A 16,052-nucleotide genomic window follows, 5' to 3' on the forward strand; every position below is an offset into this window, starting at 1 on the left:
TCTTAAAATTTCTAGGTGCCATGTCTCTCTCTCTCTCTCTCTCTCTCTCTCTCTTTCAACACACACACACTACAGCGAGGATCACAGGTCCAAAAGTTTCTGCTTGCTGATGGCGGCCAATAGCTGACTGACTAGCTGGATGGTGTAGGGTCAAGGGTAAATAGGTACAGATCTCCTCCAACAGTGGTGTGCCCCAGCTTTGCTGGGTATTTGAGAAGAAAGAGGCTGGGCAAAGCTCCAACAGAAGGTTACCAGGTGGCTCTACCATCACCACCCAAAGCCATGTCACTATCATTGAGTAGCTCTCCATCAGAGACGAAGCCTTGAGACCCTGGTCTTCACCATTTGAGATCATTCCCTACTGTGTTGTCACAGGCTGTTGAGAATGCAAAAAGTACTTTTGACAGTGTAGGCGGGAACTTCAGGATTTAAACTATGGGCAAAAGGAGAAAGTTGTAAATACATCTCATTAGTTAAATTAGCTAAATTCCCAACACAAACTGCCTCAAATCCTTTGTGGGCCAATGTGTGTGTGTTGGGGGAACATGAGAAAGGACTAGCTTGGCTGGCGAGACAGAGGCAGAGAGATGGACATTAGGTCATGTGTGCTTAAGAAAACAGACGCCGGACTCAGACTGCCTCGGTTCAAAACCTAGCCCTTCTACCTGGTAACTACATGTCCTTGGGCCAGTTGCTTAATTTTTCTGGGCCTTATTCTTTTTCACTATGTTATGAGAGTGATAATAATACCTATTGCATAGGTAGCTGTATAGATCAAATGAGATAAATGTTTGTAAAGCACGTTGTACAGTGGCTGGCATCTATTAACTGTGTGATAAATATTCACTCGAAACTTACAGATTAGTCCCAGGAAGGAGTCATCTGACACGCCTAAAGCATTGACCCTGAAAACTCCCTCCTCTTTCCCTAGAAACTTCTGAGTTTCTTTTTGACAACAGGCACCCCAATCGTCTTTCTAAGCAGCCCCTTCTTGGTCCATGAACTTCAAATCTTCCCAGTGGCCACTGCTTTTAGTCCTTGAGGGTACAGTTTATTTTTGTTTTTCCAGAATTTCTCTTCTTTCAGTCTTTATTACCTCTAGTTTTTGCCTCCTTCTGGAAGCCTCTACATATCTCTCTTGTGGCCAGTTCTCTTCCATAAAGTCACCCTTGGAACTTGAGAAATTCCTGAGAGATTATTGTCTTGGAATACAAACTATAAAGCATCACCATGCCTGCAACCCGTTTTACAAAACCATACAGGAGAAGTCTCAAAATGTGAGGCACTTGGGAGGAGGAAGGGAAAAACAGGAAAAAAGCTTTACACCCAAAAGTGAACCGACATAGCCACAGGGGTGGATAACATGTGATTCAAATGGGAAGACTGCCTAACTTCTGCTCCTACCGAAATGAGAGGAACCTTTCGCATATTAGCCATGCCTGAGATGTATTTTTTCCCTCACAGCTACAGTCAGATTACAAATACAGTAGATACATTATCCTTCTATTTGTTCACTCTGTTATTCGCCACATTTATCATGCACCTACAATGTCCTGGGCAAGGTTCTAGAAGCCAGAAATGCCAACGCACTTGTTTATCCATTGAACAGCCCATGATTAGAAACTTAGAAAATTGTTGATAAGTATTTCCATCTGCAATTTTCAATATCATTCAATGACTTACTACTGCCACTGGAAAGACGTGACTTCCTGATGACACACATTCAGCATCCGCCAGAGACGTGTGATTATATATACTGAGCCTGATCTGAACTTTCATCCCCATCTCCTCTACCCTGCCCCATCCTGGAGTTTCATTTTTAAATGTTCCAGATAGGCTTATTCGTCAGAGATTTGTTTTCTTTCATTTCATTTGGGCAAGACTTTCCATACTGGCAAATGTGCCTAGGTACCTGCAGAAACGGACACAACTCCCATTCTAGGGGAAGCAAAAGACCCATCGCACTCTCTCTTTGGTAATATTTCAACCCCTTTCCTCTGAAATCTCATTCCAGTTAGTCTCTCCAAAACGCGCTTGGGCTATATCTCCACAAATCCCAAAGGGCTGTCCAAGCTCGGCGGCTTGTGCTGATAGAGGCAAAGGGGGGGTTGCCGGGGGGAGAGGCTGGAAATCTCCAACAAATAATATTTTGATTGTACCATTATTTGACACTATGGACTTCAAACTGTAGTCGAACAATTCATACTCTGGTCTTCTCTAAGTTACCACGTTAGTTAAGAGAGTAAACACTTGTTCAGAAAAGAATTGATGCATTTTGGCTAACCTCGCCATTCTAATTCATCTGCACTCACCAAGCCCAGTGAAGACCTGTAACATTTTGGGGGAACACATGTTACTCTACTTATTAAAGACTAATAGGAGGTACTGGTCACATATATGAATGTGCATAAGTATATGTACCTGTGCCAAAGTAGGTGTTTAAAACTATTAGCTCCTTGATGTCCTGTGACCTTATGAAGCTCCCGATCATGTTCTTCCCATGGCAGAAATGCCATTTATTAGTGCTGACTTGTATTTTTCAAAGAGACCCCCCGCCAAAGGCTAAATATCTATAAGAATTTTGACCTTTTTTTTTAAAGGTTTTATTTTTATTTTTGAGAGACAGAGTGCAAGCAGGGGAGGGGCAGAGAGAGCGGGGGGTGGGGGCAGAGGATCCCAAGTGGGCTCCGTGCTACAGCAGAGAGCCTGATGCTGGGCTCGAACTCATTAACCATGAGATCATGACCTGAGTCAAAGCAGACACTCAACAAACTGAGCCACCCAGGCACCCCTGAATTTTGACCCTTTTTAATGCAAAGTTTGGAAACAGGAAACTTTGCATGGAAAATGAAAGAGTGAGTTATAGAGTATGAGCCAGAAAAGTGATCTGTCTGTCCTACGAGATGCTCACATGTGGCTGGCATCGAAATTGGTTGCCTGTAAAATGTTTGGGGAGAGGTGTTATCAGCCTCTGTGTCCCCTTGGGCTCCCTAGAATAGGGTGACCAGGCGGGTACTGGGGGTGCCCCAACCCTCACAGCACTGCCTACAGACGCTCAGTAAATGTGTGCACCTCCATTTGCTCCTAAACCAGTCGGCACTCTTTGAACTCTGCCCTTTGAAAGATGGACATCAAATTCACCTAGGAAACACATGTGCTAATCTCAGAAGAGTGAAGGCATTCGAGAAAGAGGGGTCTGTAGTATCAAAAGCTTTTCCTAGGAACTTCTGAAATAAAACAAAAAAGCAAACTTTTTAGAATGGGCTTGGGGAGGGGAGAAAGTGGGATGTTTACATTTTAATTAGAGAATAAGGGCTGATTACTCATGATTATTCAGTATTTCTGGTAAATACTCTACGGAGAAAAACTCACTACTGCCAGGCCATGAGTCAACCTTTACATTATGGACTGGGCCTGGGGTCAGTGACTACTGGCTCCTTTTTCCACCAACGGTAAGTTCACAACCCGCCATATGGCATTTCCTCAGCCTTTATGTCTGAAGGTTGATACACTCCGCACAACTTGATAAACCCACATGAAAGGTGCAATGCCAACACTACAATTCCTCTTGCAGAATTAGAAAACTGCCAGACTTTATTTTTGGAAAAGGTCAGCAGCAGCACTAGACTAGACAAAAGAGCCCCAGTCTTCAGAGAGGCCGACTGAGGCTGGAATATAAACTCTTCCATGTGTTGGGGGTGTAATTCGGGTCCGTTAACTCTCCTCCTAACCTCTCTGGGCCTTGCTTTGGTCACCTGTAAGACAGAGTAATAATGTCTGTCCTGCAGCATTGACAAGGATTCATGGTCCTTTTGTTTTGTTTTGTTTTTTAATGTGCCAAAGCCAACTTATAGGACCTGGGACGTTAAAGGCATTAGATATTGCTTGTTTAATAATAATAAAAATGCAGACTTTACAAAGGAAACTCATGACATTAAAGAACAAACTAGGTGAAAATGAAGTGTTTTAAACCTCAAATATTATACCCTTAATACAGCAAATGTAATACTCAAACTCCAAATATGAGAAAATAAAAGCAATATCTAATACATTTTTAAAAGGAATTTCACTTACTTACTAGACCTTTATCTAATTTTTTCCCCTAGATTATTTCTCAAATGTACCAAGAAGTTCCCCTGAACTTCTTGATCTTTTTTTACCTTTTTAAAGGAATCTCTCTCTCTCTCTCTTTTTTTTTTTTTTTTTTTTAATTTTCAACTTTTTGGCAGCCTTGTTCAGTTTCCTCACTCTGGAGAGTCACATACAAGATAAAAAAATGCAGTGAGAAGATGAGAGGGTATGTCTCTGCAGTAGCACAGGATGGTTAATGCTGGCAGTGCTGAGTGTCAGAGAAATGTTTCTCCAGGGTCAGACGAGGCGAGGGTGAGGAAGGACAATCGGGCCAGGAATACAGGAAGAGAAGACTGAACGCTAATCAGCCCAGCCGTTCACATATACAAAACTGACCTTTGCAACAGTGAGGTTTACGCCAGATCCAGGCCAGAAAGGAGCCTGTGGCCGGGGACAGGCCTAGCACCGACGGAAGAGAGATTCTCTGTGCATAAAATTTGCGGGAACACCTGAAATTCAGTGCTTGAGGTGCATTACATTTTAATGCAATCGTTTTAAAAATAAAGATTAATACAAACGTCTATAATGAAAAAAATATCAAAATTTTAAAGAAAGATGGGATGTGACCCTAAACGTCCAGGACTGACCTCACTTAATCCCAGCCCTCTTGGATCCATCCTTCTTTAAAGTTGTTATACTTTCTTGCAGATTTTTTTGGCATTAATTTTTGTCCTTTAAAAGAGTTCATTAAAATATTATTTATCTTGATTTCTCAGACTGTTGGTGCCCCTTTCAATTTGGCGCCCTAAATGAGGCCCTCACCTGCCTTACCCTGGGGCGCCTGGGTGGCTCAGTTGGTTGAGCGTCCGACTTCAGCTCAGGTCATGATCTCATGGCTCGTGAGTTCAAGCCCCAGTTCGTGGGTTTGAGCCTCACATGGGGCTCTCTGCTGTCAGCGCAGAGCCCACTTTGGATCCTCCGTCCCCTTCTCTGCACCTTCCCTGCTTGTGTTCTCTCTCTCTCAAAAATAAATAAACATTTAAAAATTAAAAAAAAAAAAAATTAGGCCCTCACCCATCTTACCCTCATCCTGGCCCTGCCTGGGTGCAGAGGGAGCTTCATGAAAGCCTAGAGACTCTGCTTGGGAGCTAAATGGGGACAAGTGGGGACAAGTTCTAGGACGTTGTTTGTGGTGCTTTTCAGAATCCCAACACTCAGCTATATTCTCAAGTCCATGTAAGAATGATTATCAGTAGGTAACAAAAGCAGGCAACAGACCCATGGATCTCACACTTGTCTTTATTGGTATACGTGTTTGGCTCTGAATTATCAACTACATCACAAATTCCAAAATAACAGATCTCATTTCCGTGTGTACATTTCTATATAATAACGAGTTCCCAGCTCCACTGCTCACTCATACATAGGTGTAGACAAGCCATGGAGTCTCTGAACATAGTAAAAGAACACAAGTCATGTTTCGGTCTGTTCTCTTGCATCAAAGGAGAGAGGGAAAGAAAGTGAAGCAACATGTAGCAGTCAACAAAGACCCCTCCCAAGCCCACCCCCGCAGACCATGGTGCAGCATCAGAGGGCCGGAGTGCTGTGAACCAGCACTATAAGTCAGCAGGCAGGCGCCCCGCCACCAGAGGCTCACTGCCCCGTGGTGGGGAAGCAGGAAGACCTCACAGAGGGGATGGCTGCAACACCCAGACTTGGTTTGGTATTGAACCGGCATCCATATCCACCCGCCCAAGTCCCTTCCTTCAGAAGTGTGCAGAGGGTGGAGGGCCCACATGAATTCACTGCCCCCCACACCCAATAATCCCTCCCAGAGCCCGGCCCACACACAGAAGCTCAGCCCTCAATGACACAGATCTCTTCAGGAGAACAAAAGATGGCACTGAGTTGTCAACACCAAAGACCGTACCCTTAGATCAGCTGTCAGACCCAAAGCTGACTAGGATCTACTTCTGTTGAAACTTGGGGTGAAATTTGTAGGAAACAAAAGATAGTATACGAAGCCCAGAGAAGAAGAATGATTCAGGAAGTGAGTGACAATCTTACTCCCTTTGCTACTTTACCATCATCTCCCTCCCCAAAGCTCGGGTGTTCAGGAATCCAAGGCAGAGCAACCCATCCCCCGTATCTTACTAATGAAATGAGTGTTTTCCTCTTCCCAAACCAATGTTGATAAAAGTCTGGGTACAGCTCAAGGAAAACTAAGATGTTATATGTAAATAGAGGAATTTTACTGTCAAGTCAAAACAAAATCTCTCAGGAGGGAGAGAAACATCCTAAAAGTCACAGCCCTTGGAAAGAAACAAACAGCCTTATCTAAATAAGGCTCAAGCAGTGGTTATGGACGCAGATCTGCTTCTGTGGGTATCAGCAAATGGCAATATGGAAGTAGGAGCTAGGAAGAAATGTCATCATTAGCATCATGGTTCCTGAACCCCAATACACAGAGAAAAGGAGGGAGAGGGGTGGCATGAGAAGGGCAGAGGAATTAACATTTATGGTTCAAAAGGAGTAGACCAGGATGAAGATAGGGTGAGACTAGTTAGTGCTCAACTGATAGAAGGTAAGAGTATGAGTCCTGTCTCTGGATAACAAGTTAAGTTTCTCTCTGTTCTTTAGCAATGGACTGAAAGCCAACTTTTGTTACTCTAGTAGAGAACTGTGTTCAAGAGCAGGGGTGGGGATGAGTACTGGGCATGAAATAGACCAGGACACCCACCATTCTTGCCAGAAAACAAGTCAGGTGGTTGCTCAGTTGTTCCTCTGCTGTTTTACAAGCAGATATATCATGTAATCTCCTCTAATAAAGACATTCTCTAATGTGAAGACTAACTCTTTCAATATAATTAGCATAGGATTGTATCCTGTCCCCTGTACATCAACCACCTTGTTGTTGGAACATTAGGAATATGGCACTCAGTCTACATTTCATCATTACCTAATAATGAGTTTGGTTTCTACTTTATTGCACCCAGAAGGTCAATGGCACAGTTAAATAGCTGCTAAATAATAGCAACAGGATAAAGAGAATATTGACGTCTACCCATATTCATAGCATGTGTGGTAAGTGATAAGAATAATTTAGACACTAGGTGTTAGATCGTTGTTTTCTGTCTAGAATTCTCCCCTCCCTCCCACCCCTGCTTGGGTTCAAACTCACACAAGTCTTGTCTCTTACAGATCATAGGAATCTATCTATTCTGAACTCATTTTTAGAATCTGTCAACCTTAATACCAACACTGACATACTTCATATGTTGTACAATCGATAAAGGTCCCCTTGCCAGAATCCCGGTCTTGGCCTAGATGCCTAAGTCATCAGAAGTAGAAAGAAGCCCTTCAGTATAAAAAATCTGGAGATCAGTGGGCAGCTAACTCGATCAAGTTTAGGGATGGCTGAATGACTAAAGAGACATTCCAACTCATCAAAGATTCATGCACAACCCGGGGGGATCCTGGGTGGAAGAAAGGCAGTCCCTAAATAGTGAGAAACATACTAGATGTATCCAGCCGGGCCCTTCAGATTCAGCACACTCAGGTCCCCAAGAGGAGCTACCTGGCTAGGGCGAACAAGTAGGGGACAAAAGGTGATCACCTGCTTCAGTTGAGCAATAAACTACGTCTGGAGTCATCAAAAGTGTTGACCTTAAACCCATCCTGTCAGCCTGCCTTGGCAGAACGAGGGGCCTCTTCTTTCCTGAATCTTTCCAGCACACGACACAGTCTTCATTTCCTCTGTGACACTCCCCATGTGAGCTGAACACCTCTGGATTTAGGGTCCCTCTAGGCCAGACCTGAAGTGGCCAGCCACATTCAGCCTGTCAACCTGTCTCAACTCCTGAGTACCACCGAGCAGATAAGACATCTGAAACTGGCAGTAACATACCCAACATGCTTTCTACAGACTTTCCAGCACAATGCACCCAAGGTGAGCCATTACTACAGAAATGTGAACAGGGGCACCTGGGTGGCTCAGTCGGATAAGCGTCCAATTTCAGCTCAGGTCATGATCTCATGGTTCATGGGTTTGAGCCCCCCATCGGGCTCTGTGCTGATAGCTCGGAGCCTGGAGCCTGCTTCAGATTCTGTGTCTCTCTCCCTGCCCCTCCCCTGCTTGCACTCTGTCTCTCTCTCTCTCTCTCTCTCTCTCAAAAAAAATAAAATAAAATAAAATAAACACTTAAAAAAAGAAAGAAATATGAACAAAGCCCAGTACAAATAAAGGCAAAGGCAAAAACAGACTTTATATCACAGGCATTAAAAGGATATTCTTAAGTCTGGAAAGCCATATACATATTTAACTGATATCAGTTGGTATCTCTAATGGTTGGAATTACAGGTGATTTTTTATTTCATCTTTGTTTCTTACATTTTCCAAATTTCCTAGTATAACTTGTATTATTTATTTCTATTTTAAAATATCTCATTCTAGGGTACCTGAAGGCTTTGGGGGGCATTAAGACTTAATTCTGTCTTACCAGCAGAAATCACCAAGCCTATGCCACCTAGGGCGACCAATCCATTGTGCTTTGTCTGGGACTGTCCTCATTTTAAAATGGAATGTTTGGCATCCTAGGAACCTCCTCAGTCCTGGTAGTCACTATAGTACCGACATTCCCTTTTCCTTTGGGCACAAATACTGCTTTCTAATTTTCTCCTCTTTGAGGAGGCCAAGCATTCAGAAAGACACGGACTTCTCTCAGCAAAAGGGAGGAGGCTCAGACAGAGGGCAGCATGGATCCAGGAACCCTTCGGGGCTCCCACTTAGGGGCTGAGTCTTAGCAGCAAGACTGCCTTTGTGCTCGGCTATCAGGATGAATGAAGAAGTAGCCTGAGCCTGTGTGGCTCAGTCGGATAAGCGTCTGACTCTTGGTGTCAGCTCAGGTCATGATCTCATGGGTTGTGAGTTCAAACCCCACCTTGGGCTCCATGCTGACAGTGTGGAGCATGCCTGGGATCCTCTCTCTCCCTCTCTGTCTGCCCTTCCTTTGCCCTCTCTCTCTCAAAATAAATAAATAAACTTAAAATAAACGTAGTTCTTTCTTCAGTTCTGTCCATGGTATAGAGCAAATTCATTTTACCTGCTTTTCAAGGGAAATGAGGACTCCCAAGGAAAAGGATATTCAGTCAAACAACCACAACATGAGTGAACATAAAGAGAACATGGAGAGCTGGCATGATGGGTAATCTGAAAAGAAGCTCTGCCACGGTGGGTTACCCTCCCGGGCTGGCAGAATTAACAAAAACGGAGGAAATGTGCACTTCACAAGGAGAAGAACCTGAACTCTGCTATAATGGCGGCCATACAGGACTGAGTGCCACGTCCCAGAAAAACTCCCATCGTGCCATCTCTGCTTGACCACAGGGAGCACTCAACTGTTCCCAGCATCTGGGTAGCAGGAGCTTCTTAGCAGCATAACAGACTCCTCTGCATTTGTGTTTGCTGAGCTGGCCCTGGTCCACAATCTGCCGGCACGTACAAGCGTGACCAACCAGAAACCAAAATGGAGGTGCCACCGGACTAGATTCATCCTGCTGGCACCCATGCTCCAGTCAGACTGGGCCTGGGGAAGTGCTCAGAAGAAATGCATTAGGATTCTGCGTCCACTGGCGTGCTTCCAGGACATCACTGATGATTAGGTGACATCAGACTGAAATGTCTGACGTGGGGGCATGCATAGTTCCATCTTGGCTGGCCAAAGGTGTGGAAGTAAAAACAAGTCTGAGAACATCACTAGGAGTGTCTCTCCCCCTAAATCCATAGTCATTTTCCCCTTTCGGCCATTAAATGTGGGATTGGCGTGGTTTCTCTAGGAGGTCCCGGTGTCCTCTGAGTAGCATTTCTTTTTTGAGAACAAATGGTATCACCCAGCGGTCAAATGCTAATAAAATGGCATCTCTTATCTGACTTAGATGTAAACGTGCTTGAAACTGGTTTGCTAACCGAGCTTCATCTCTGCGGAATTTGTAACATGGCTTACATTTTAAATGTAATTATGCAGCATGTATTCATTTCCTTTCTTCTAGGGAACTCAAGTTGCTTTTTAAAGCATTATTTGATAGCTTCTTGCCATCTCCTCTGGAGTTGAAAAGAGAATATGATATCAAGCTGCTATAGCTAGCGATGGGGAGCTACGGCACCAAGAGGGAGACAGAATTAGTCTGGGACCTCAGATTCGAGCCACGAAGACCCCCAAGGGATGAGTTGTCAAGCCAGTGTGCTGTAAACGAAGCAGTTTCTAAGGATCCTAAAATAACTGCATTCTCCCCTCCGTCCGAACACTCACGCTGGGCAGAATGGGCTTAGCTTATTTTTAAAGTGCAGGTCACAGCCTTCGAAAGGGATATAAACAGTTCCCAATGCAGCTATTACTTGGCCGATTAAATGCTTAGAAGAAAATATACTTTTGAAAGACAAAAATGAATAGGCAAAAGATACAGAAAAGCGCTAAAGCAATTGTTTCCACCTGGTTGTAAATCCTGTCCCCGACCATCAAAATGAACCACACCCACCGGGCGTTCTGAGGTTTGATAACCTCGGGTCACCCTTAGGACTCTCATCCTTTGATCTAAAGCGCTGGTTCAGCCCTGGATTCAAGACAAATTCAGGATTTGGGCTCGTGTGTACTCAAAGTGACGCTGCAAATATGTTCAAAACCCCTGCAGTTCTGTGAAAAATATCACCTCCCTTCCTCCCCTTATTGTTAACACCATGACGGTTTGGGTATGGCAGTTAAGGGGAGCAGGAGGAGTGCCCTGTGTGATCTTTTCAACCGCAGTTAAAAGGCTCCCTCTCCTTATTGTGTCTCATTTCCCTACTCCTAGCTGGTCTATGAATCTGTGCTTATCTACATAATCGCCTAATAAGCATGAAACCAACGAGAACACACACACACACATACACACGTAAGCATGAACTATATAATACCTGGGGAAGCATGGCACACTCTGCAGGAAATCAATAAATATCCACTTTTCACTGGAAGCAGAATCAAAGGGAAAGAGTCAGAATTCTGTATATGCATCTGCCCTAGGGAGTTATAGCCCTAGGTACTCACAGGGGGCATGCGCTACATGGACAAACACATACAGTTCATATTTAGAGACAATTCTAATTTAATTCTGGCCTCAGGCCTAGGACCCTAGCTAATTTACAAGGCTGCTCTAGGAAAGACACACATTTAGGGATGACAGTAAGTCTATAGCATTCAGTTTTCTTGCAGGGGAAGCTATAATGCATTCCCACCCTTCGAAAGAACCCAAGATTGATGATTTCGGGGCCGGGGGAGGAGGGAGTTGCTGGTTAGTGTTTCTCTCTTTCTTTTATTTATTTTTTTTTCAGCCCAGAAGGTGTGTTTCCATTGTACCCTGTCAAAACTTTTCTCAGCAGTCAAGGAGAGGATAGCGCACCGCTGCCCTTGAGCCGAGTTGGCAAATCCTACTGGGAAACCACCCCGTGCTGTCAGACGACGTGGTTTTCGGACACGTCTACACAGACTAGTTGAATTAAAGACCAACTCCGGACTTGGATGTTGCTGAGCTCCTCAGCTCCATCTTGCCGTCCTGATTGATCGAGGAGATGGGTCTATAGTTAAAGTGGCATAGTACTTTGAGGGCTTAGTCATTAGAGCACACTGCTTTCTCTTTGGAAGGCAACTTCTTGCTTGGCTAGGTAATGGAAGCTAAGGAGTGACGTCAAGATGTTGTCTGGCCAGAATTTGCAGATAACCATAGAACTCTTCTCCTCCATCAGCCATGGATTTAGCCTCCATTATTCCTGCAGTGACATAGGAGCCTCCAAATACCAAATTATTATCAGGCGGTCTTGGGGGAACCTCTGGGCCCTGAAATAAAGTAGACAGACTTGCTATTGGAAAGTGCTCAGGAGCAGTTCAGTCCTGTTCAGATTGCTCTAAAATCCTGCAAACCATCTCTGGACTTTTTTTTCTTTCTTTCTTTTTTTTTTTAATGAGTCCACTCACATAGCTCCTGAGAGTGAAAAAGTGCTTTGGGGGAAATAATTTATCATCATCCTTCACTTAAATGATTTTACACATCATTTAAGGAAATCTGGTTTGATCCTGATTTTTTGCTTGTGTTTTCATTGTTTTGTTTTTAAAGCAAAGCTATGCAAGCATGGAGGCTGTGTCATTTTGGACAAGCCACTTCTGAGCATCTTTTGTAAAATAAGGTTTGTATTAATTGACCTTAAGGTCTAACTCAGGGGCCGCAAACAGATGGTGGACTATGGACCAAATATGACTCATATGGAAATAATTTATTGATCCCACCCAGTGTTTTAAACCTTAGGGAATTCACATCAAAATAATAAATGCTGTTCTTGCTGGAAAAATGAGAGGATCTGGTAATAGAAGGCCCACGTTCTAGTATGGCCTTCACTACGCCACATCATCTTTCTGACCCAGCCTGTTTCTCCTATGACCTGCCTGATCCTATAGGTAATTGGGGGTCAGGACCCTTGCTCTTAGCTGTCCTATCAAGGTCTTCTGTGATTATATGACAGCGTCTGTAACCACTCGGTTCCCAATGAGACTTCTTGAGGGCAAAGGACACGCTACCACCCTCACCAAATCTCAGGTTCTTTGGCGTTGTAAGAGTGTTGTGGGTAGTCAATAAATATTTAATGAATTGAACTTCACCTTCTGTATTAGATTCTTACAATTCAGTGGAATGAGACCGGAACTACTCCTTGTAAGATCACACACCTATTCTAAAGCCAACATCTTTGAATAGCACGTATACTTAGGAAAAAGAAGTAAATATGTTGGTTTGTGGCCCAAGATCCAAATGAGGTCAAGTTAGTGGTGTCTTATCCATAAGGTAGTTTGCTTTAACTATATGGTGAAATTCCTAAACTTTTTCTGCGATCTTCTTAACTTTGTTTTTCAAATGTAACATATCCAACTCCTTGGAAGACCCCTTCTTTTGAGGCTCTTTGGAGGTTAATTCATTGGGTATATTTAATGGGAATCACTTCACTGAAAGCTAAGCTCCCAAAATTTGATGGGCCTATAGCAACGAATCTCTCTGTATATCTCTGGTCTATGCATTTTTGAATACTTTAATTCCTGGATGACTATGGTTAGAAGGTTCAAAGAAAGGTTTTGTTTTGTTTTGTTTTGTTTTGTTTTTTGGTCAAAAGCTTATTTCAGCTAAATTGTTATTTAAATTTGACTAAATTGGCTAATATATTGTTAAAAATTTGTCTAACAAATAAACTATTATATAGGCAATTTTAGTAGGGGTAGTGCCAATGAAAAAGGCTATGGGCTCATCTTTACTTGTTATAAGTCTGTTGGTAATTACTATTTCAGTAATACATAGCCACATCTGGTCAACATCCGGCCAATATCAAAGGTACATCATGTCCTTTGCTATGAAAGAATAGTTCAATAGACACAGTTCCTGCTCTTTTGGAGCTTACAATCTAACCTAAACAAGACTATATAAACACATACTGAAGAGTGGTCAGACTCAGGACCTAACAAGAAGCAACATACATTGAAGATAAAGGAAAAAACTATGGGGTAAAGAATGACATTTAGGAAAGAATGAAGAGAAGGAAAGAAGTAAACTGCTTCTTCATTCCCATTTCTTTGAAAAAGACTCATGGAAGATGTATGATGGTAAGTATTCTTAAAATCATGAAAGAGTGGGGCGCCTGGGTAGCTCAGTCAGTTGAGCGTCCGACTTCAGCTCAGGTCATGATCTCACAGTTTGTGGGTTCGAGCCCCGCGTTGGGCTCTGTGCTGACAGCTCGGAGCCTGGAGCCTGCTTCGGATTCTGTGTCTCCCTCTCTCTGCCCCTTCCCCGCTCATGCTTTGTCTGTCTCTGTCTCTCAAAGATGAATAAATGTTAAAAAAAAATTTTTTTTTAAATCATGAAAGAGCATATAAGTTGATGCCTGGAAGAAAAAAAAATTCTTCTGATGTAAGATGTTGTGAGTGACTGAGAACCCTGAGCAGGGTAAGGACCACTGGGTGAAGGGCCCAGCAAGACTTTATAAGGAAGGAACTACTAAATGAAGAATCAATGTTCTGGAGGACGGAAACTGAGGGGAGGATACGAGTCTCCTAAACTTGCTTCCCATGCCTTCTAAGTGGGGGTGACATAGAGTGGCTGAGCCACAAATCCAAGACTCCTCCAAAATAACCAAAATGTATACTTAAAAAACTTTGAAAAACTCTCCATGGACTCTAAATTAAGGAAACCACCTTTAGAAACTTTCTGTGAGACTTCAAAAGGTAGAAAGCACATCCAGATAGAACTATAGACTCAACAGCCACCTAGTCTATATTCTTTTTGGTTCTCATTTGTTTATTTGCTTTCTTGCTCATTGGTTCATCTTCTCTTATTGCATGTATTGCACTGATGCTATCTACTTGATTATTCAGCTTTATATTTCCCCATTGACAAAGAAGAACAAACTTTTGAGGACAGGTTGATTTTTGTCAACCTCAATTATAATACAGCCTCAGGTTAACTGAAGTATATCATATAACCTGGTACTGGTGGTGACAGGGGTGTCAAAAGACTCTGTTTCTGGGGAGCACCATCAAAGTGATGACAGAATTCTCCCATCGTAGTACCCTGATTTGCCTTATTCAACATTTGACTGTTATGCATGCAGAGTATTTCATGGACCTTTGGAAGACACTTATCTCAACAAAGAATATACGTTTTAAGCAGTGCCTCCATGCATCTTGTTCACACCATAATGACAATATTAGGATTAATAATACCTTGATTTCAAACAATTTTTATTTCAAGGAACTCAATATTCCTCATATATGCTATTCTATTTATCTTGTCATATTGCATATTCAACTGAAATCTATGGTGGGTCTAGTTTCATACTTTACAAGGTCATAATACTGTTTTTTTTCTAATGATTACATTAAAATGCAATATTCACCATACCTTGGGGGTAAATTTGAATGAATAGGAGGAAATTATAGGTATTTCCTTATATGCGAAAAGATGCTTATTGCTAAGTTCCTTTATCCTGTGAGAGTTCTTAGGAAAGTCAGTCTCCAAAATCTAACTTTGCACTTGTTACACCTTACCTCTGAGGCAAGGCAGGAGAACAGTATTTAAGACAGAGTAAGAACATGCCAAATAGACGGAAGGTGTCCATCGGTGTCAGGTGAACCCCTAAGGCCTAGGCCACCTGATGTTCTGGCTCCTTATTCACGTATGAAGAAAGGCCTGCAGTTCCAATGGCATAAGCCTGTTTGTTCACTGTGGTTTTATTTTTTGTTTTCCATAAAGCCATGCTCCATTTTTTATATTTGAGCAGTGGCTTTGAAGATAGGATAAGAGTCTCTGAGGAAAACCCCAAGCTTCTCAACAGAGGCTAATGGGTTCATTTGGTCCTGTGAAGAACAGGTCAGTGTACTTAATATGCACATGATCTGTTGTGATGTGTCTTTCCTATTGTGGCATGACCACAAATCTCATGCTGGGAACAAGAACTGAACCAATAATACAGAACTACCCGAGTCAATACCACCTGTGTGCAACACAGCACCTTCCTGACTACCAATGGTGTATATTTTAATGACTTTCAATAAATCCAGTTTAAAAGCCACCAATTGCCTGTCTTTTGTAACTGATGTATGTGCAGTCTACTGTTACCTCTGGTTTCTGTCTCTATCTTTTTCAAGACAAGCATGCCTTGATTCCAACTTCATGGTGACAAATGGTTTTGGGAAATGGATCCCAAGAGAAGTCGATATCTGCCCACAGTCCCAGGCCCTGCAGGACACGCGCCCTGAGAATTCCATAAGCAGCAAACTAAAGGATCTATTCCATCGGCCCAAAGCCCCACCAATCCTCAGCCATTTCACTGCCCCCTCCCCTCAGTCATCCTTGTCAGGCGCCCTGATAAACACGCTGATTGATATAGCTATGCAGCAAACAGGCCAATAAGTATAAAA

General features: G+C 42.9%; 1 protein-coding gene across 5 annotated transcripts in view; it reads right to left on the reverse strand.

Annotated features, from left to right (window-relative positions):
• NTRK2 (neurotrophic receptor tyrosine kinase 2) overlaps positions 1–16,052 on the reverse strand; it is a 338,116-nt gene that overhangs the window by 136,208 nt on the left and 185,856 nt on the right. For 2 of the 5 annotated variants that reach the window (XM_058695573.1, XM_058695574.1), the window contains one exon: positions 11,191–11,936. The exons of the other annotated variants lie outside the window; for them this stretch is intronic. In XM_058695573.1, coding sequence (XP_058551556.1) covers positions 11,908–11,936 — 29 coding nt within the window. In that variant the 3' untranslated portion in view covers positions 11,191–11,907. Of the gene's footprint in view, positions 1–11,190; positions 11,937–16,052 lie in introns of those variants that run through there. 5 annotated transcript variants of the gene reach the window in all.

This window comes from Neofelis nebulosa, chromosome 12 (genome assembly GCF_028018385.1).
Source record: "Neofelis nebulosa isolate mNeoNeb1 chromosome 12, mNeoNeb1.pri, whole genome shotgun sequence".
In the NCBI taxonomy this organism is placed as follows: Eukaryota; Metazoa; Chordata; class Mammalia; order Carnivora; family Felidae; genus Neofelis; species Neofelis nebulosa.